Source organism: Odocoileus virginianus, chromosome 12 (assembly GCF_023699985.2).
Source record: "Odocoileus virginianus isolate 20LAN1187 ecotype Illinois chromosome 12, Ovbor_1.2, whole genome shotgun sequence".
NCBI lineage: Eukaryota > Metazoa > Chordata > Mammalia > Artiodactyla > Cervidae > Odocoileus > Odocoileus virginianus.
In genome coordinates, this window is record NC_069685.1 from 41360078 (window position 1) to 41364891 (window position 4814).

At 58.0% G+C, this 4814-nt stretch overlaps 1 protein-coding gene across 2 annotated transcripts; it reads right to left on the reverse strand.

Moving 5' to 3' along the window:
• Window positions 1–3585, reverse strand: P2RX2 (purinergic receptor P2X 2). 2 transcript variants are annotated; one of them, XM_020905667.2, is made up of 12 exons: window positions 3369–3585; window positions 2893–3028; window positions 2713–2784; window positions 2540–2615; window positions 2373–2469; window positions 2116–2196; window positions 1858–1996; window positions 1350–1480; window positions 1039–1129; window positions 851–916; window positions 681–758; window positions 1–488 (listed from the first exon to the last, which is right to left on the reverse strand). In XM_020905667.2, exons 1-12 carry the CDS (start codon window positions 3542–3544, stop codon window positions 384–386), a joined length of 1248 nt encoding a protein of 415 aa, XP_020761326.2. In that variant the 5' UTR covers window positions 3545–3585; the 3' UTR covers window positions 1–383. The 2 variants fall into 2 exon arrangements, with proteins under 2 accessions (XP_020761326.2, XP_070331086.1); XM_070474985.1 differs by having other exon boundaries at window positions 1–758.
• Window positions 3586–4814: the final 1229 nt, after the last annotated feature.

Here is a 4814-nt window from a genome sequence, read left to right on the forward strand (position 1 = left end):
TCACAGTTTTATTGGACAGTGGATATGTGATTTCTTAGCTATGAGGCAAGCAGAGGGTCTGGGTAGGGCTGGGTGGGTGGTCAGGAGCAAAGAGCCTGGGAGGCAGGCAGCTAGGGAGGAGGTGGGGACTTGGCCCTTACAAACCCCTGAGCAGTTGGGGGCTAAGATGGAGGAGGAGGTCGTCCCATTCATTTCATCCCACGACCTAGCTGCATGGAGACCCTTTGGCTGCTGGTTTTGCTGAGGTGTATGGGCGGGGCCCCTGTCCACAGTCCCAGCTGTGCTGCCCTGGAGAGCATGGGGCTGTCCTGGGGCCTCAGACGTCAGAGGCCCCTGACACGCCCGGGGCCTTAAGTGCAGTGTGGCAGAAGGTGGAAGTAGACTCAGAGCTGGGCCAAACCTCGGGCATCTGTGAGCACGCAGTCCTGTTGGGAAGGCTCGGAAGCGCAAAGCCCTGGTCCCGCACCCCGCTCGGGAGCATCCACCATCTGCTCAGATGGGGCAGAGGTGGAGCAAGGCCATGGGGGTGGGACAGCCCGGGCCTGGCTCTGTCCCTCACCCTGCAGTTGGCCAGCCTGGCCTGGGTCTGTAGAGCAGGGATAGAGTGGGGGAGGGGCTTGGCCCAAAACAAGGGCCAGGGTCACAGGCCAGCTGCCTGAGGAGTGCCTTGGAGTACACACCTTGTCAAATTTCTTATGGCTGTAGACCTTGTTTTTGTTCATGAATGTTAGCAAGATCCAGTCACAGAGGAAGGAGCCCTGAGGCCAGCAAGACAGATGCATGAGGGCCTGGCACCTGCCCCCATCTCGCCCCCACACACCCGTCCCCGACCTTAGCGTGCTTTTCTTACCACCCCGATGGAGGTCAGCGCTGTGGCCAGGTTAATGATGGTGGGAATCAGGCTGAACTTCCCCGCCTGGGGGCAAAGGCACTACCTTAGATAGTCAGGATTGGGGCCCAAGGGAGGCGTGGGGTGTGGTAGGGGAGACCAAGACTGGGTCAGCCCAGATCCCATGTAAGCAGGGTGGGCTGGCCTACCTGTCCATGCACGATGACATCAATGCGGATCCCATAGGCTTTGATGAGTGTGCGGGTGATGCTGCCATTTATTTTGTAGTACTTGGCAAACCTAGGGCAGAACGACCCAGAAGCACATCAGTACCTGAGATGGGATGACCTGGGTGCAAGAGCCTGGGGAATCATGACAGTGGGGTGCACCCATTGCCCAATGGGGTGGCTCCAAGACCACCAACTACTGGTGTCCCTGGGCTTTGGGGGACCTGCCCTGTTGGTTCTTGAACATCCACAGCCAGGGCAGACCAGGACCTAGCATCCGAAGGCCAAGGTACCTGAAGTTGTAGCCGGATGAGGCTGGGATGTGCTTGGGGTCCAGCCTCCGGAAGGAGTATTTGGGGTTGCACTCTGACGCTGAAAGGTCCAGGTCACAGTCCCAGTTGATAATGACCCCAATGACACCACCCTGCCCAGAAGTGGACACAGACAGGTCAGGACAGGCTCACAGGGGACCTTCAACAGCCCTGGGGTCCTACTGAGGTTGCCCATGGGGTGCATACTTGGGCAGCCCAGGACAGCTCACTGGGGAAGGGGGCTTGTTGAGTGCCCTGCTTCCAAGGCAGGATGGGTGCCAGCAGGCAACTGTGTGACCAGGAGTCAATAATTTAGCAGCAGCCACACACCCAGATGGGTCAGCCGATCTTGTTTCTCTTTCCTCTGCCAGAGCAGGGCCAGGGCTGGCCAAAACTGAAAAGGGACTGGGCTGTAACGAGACCCTTTGTATGCAGGTGACAGCCAGCACCTGGCCAGACAACTGTCCTGCTCACTCTCGGGCACCCTCACCGTGTGTGCCAGCTCTGTGAAGTTTTCCCCTGCCTGCTCCACGATGTAGCCCAGCTTGAAAATGGGGCAGTAGAGGTCAGAGACCTCATGGAACGTGCAGTGCTTCAGGTAGCCATCCTTCCGGTTCTCGATGTTGCCCCTGAGGACAAGGCCCAGTGGCATCAGATGCTGAGAAGCCATGCTCCCCCAAACAACACATTCCAAGAGGCAGCTCCCGCCCCAGCCCAGCCCTTGTCACCACACCCTAATGGTTCTTACTTGGAGAACTGGAATTTGGGGTAGTGGATGCTGTTCTTGATGAGGATGGTGAAGTTGGGGGCCATCGTACCGAGAAATTGGCTGAGGAGGCAGACTGGGCGTGTTTAGTCTCCCTTCCCTTCCAAAGCCTCTCCCAGCCTCCCAGCTGCTCTGTCGTTCCCTTCCCCCTCCACCAACACATCCCGACTCCCAGTGGGTGAGGAGAAAGGAGCGGAGAAGTTTGGTCCCAGGTGGGTGGGGTCACCGGGCGCGCACACCTGACTGAGGCCCCGTCTTCCACCGGGCACCAGCCCGACACCTCGCAGGTCTTGGAGGACCCGTGGTAATAAAGTACGCAGCGCCCGGTCCGCACGCCTGCGGGCAGACGCGCGCTCAGGTGGCGAGGGGCGCGGCCCGCCCCCACCCTCAGTTGGCGCACACTGACCGTTTCCCAGCATGTCCAGCTGCCCAGCCACACAGTCTTTGTCCGAGTCGCAGGTGGCGTTGCTGACCCTCATACTCTAGGGAGGAGACCGCTTGCTCAGGAGCCAGACAGGCGCAGCTGACCAGGCAGGGCCCATCCCTCCCGTCCCAGCTCTGCTTTCGACGCAGCCTCACCTCGGCGCATGTTCCGAGGGTCTGGAAGGGGGTGACCTCAATCCTGGTGATGATGCTGAACACGCTGCCCCCCTGGGCTCAGAAAGAAGGGACGGTCGGCCGGCGGGGGGCAGCTCGGTCACCGATCAGTCCCACCCTCGGGGTGCGCGGGGTGCAGGGCGGGGCCCGGGGGTTGCGCACCTCCGGGGGTTTCACGTACTCCTCCACGTCCCACACTTTGTGCTCGGACAAGGTGATGCCCTTGACCTTGGTGATGACGGAGCTCTCGGGGCCCGTTTCGCTGTCCTGGTAGCTCTTCTGCACGATGAACACGTACCTGTGCGGACGGGCAGGGCCGACTCTCGGGACTATCCTGGGACAGGCCTGGGACCTCTCCCATGCCGAATAAGCTCGACTCCGGCGGGAACGAGGCTGTGTCACTGCCTCTCGAGGGCCGGGTAGGCTCTGCGGGAGCCCGAAGGGCCAGACCGGCAGTCGCCCGCGTTCTCCAACCACTGCGACCCGTTCTCCCTGCTCACAGTCCAGAGCTGCCCCTCCAACCTGGGACGTCCAAGCAGCCCTAGCCGCACTCCCCACCCTCGTGAACCCGCCAGACATCCCCTCCCGCCGGACGCCCCACGCGCCCCCTCCCCGCGTCCTCCCCCGTGCGCACCCACCACACGAAGTAGAGCAGGATGAGCAGCTGCACCGCGCGGTACACGATGCCCAAGCGCCGGTTCTTCACCACGATCACCTTGGGCGTCTCGTAGTCCCAGAACGCGGACCAGCAGCTCCTGGCCAGGCGTCCGGCCGCGGCCGCCCCCACGGGGGGCTTGGGCTCGGCGGCCGCCATGGCCCTGAGCTCGATAGGGCTGGGAGCAAGGGCTGGGGGCTCCCGCGCGCCGCCTCCTGGGCGTGGCCTCGCGCGCCCCGCCCTATCCCGCCTCTCCCTGCCCCTGATCAGTCCCCTAGCAGCCGGGGCGCGGGACGGAGACGCCCAGCGCACCTGGCAGGTGTCACCCCGAGGCAGCAGAGCCGGGGTCGCGGCAGCCCTCGGCCCCAGCCCGCTCAGAGAGGGCGTGGAGACGGACCAAACCCTCGCGTCCCTCGGAGATCAGACATTTAAGACGCGGGAGGAAGACGCTCGAGCACGGCCCTCCTCCTCGGCTTCTCCACTGATGTCGAATGCGCAGCGCGCATTAAGCCCGAATAGCAATTTCTTTAAAAATAAATATATGTATATTTCCCCCAATGTTATTGAGATACAATCGGCACGTGAAGTAAAGTTTAAGGTGTACAAGGAGATGATTTCCCAAGGGCAACCCTTGATTCGAACCGCGGTTCTCCGCAGCTCGGCAAAGACACCCCTGCCTCCAGGGTTCACATAAAAATCTGGATTTCTTTCTTTCCCCAGTCTTCTTGCTTTTATCTACAGACACACCTCAGCGCTGTTCGGTTCTAGCCTCTTCCTCCACCCAAGCGCCCAGCCTCGTTTCTCACATGGATTCCGGCAGTAACTTGACACTCCAGGTTTCTATCGATTTCCGACACTGATGTGTTTTATTTTTGTTTTTACTTTTTGTATCTCTACTCTCACTTCATTAGTTTGGAACAAATCTCAGATATCATAGTGTTTCACAAATGATAAATGTCACATTTGAGATGAAATTCACGCAGCATTGAATTAACCGTTTTAATGAACAACTTGTTGAAATTTAGTCCATTCACAATTGTTTGCAACTACCATCATCTACTTCCAAAACATTTTCATCATCACCAAATAAAACTCATGCTTAACAAGAACTTCCTATTCCCCTCTCCTCCCACATACTGGCAACCACCAATCTACCTTCTCTCTCTAGGATTTACTTATTTTGGATATTTCAAGTAATGGACTTAGAATATTTGCCTTTTTTGTGTCTGACTTCTTTCATTAGCATAATGATTTCAAAGTGCATCTGGGTTGTAACCTGTGCCAGTACTCCATTCCCTTTTATTGCGAAATAATATTGTATTGTATGGATATTCCACAATTTATTCACCCACTGATAGATGTTTGAGTTTTTGTATTTATATTCTGTCTAGCGTGACTAGTGCTGCTATGAACATCTGTGTACAAGTAT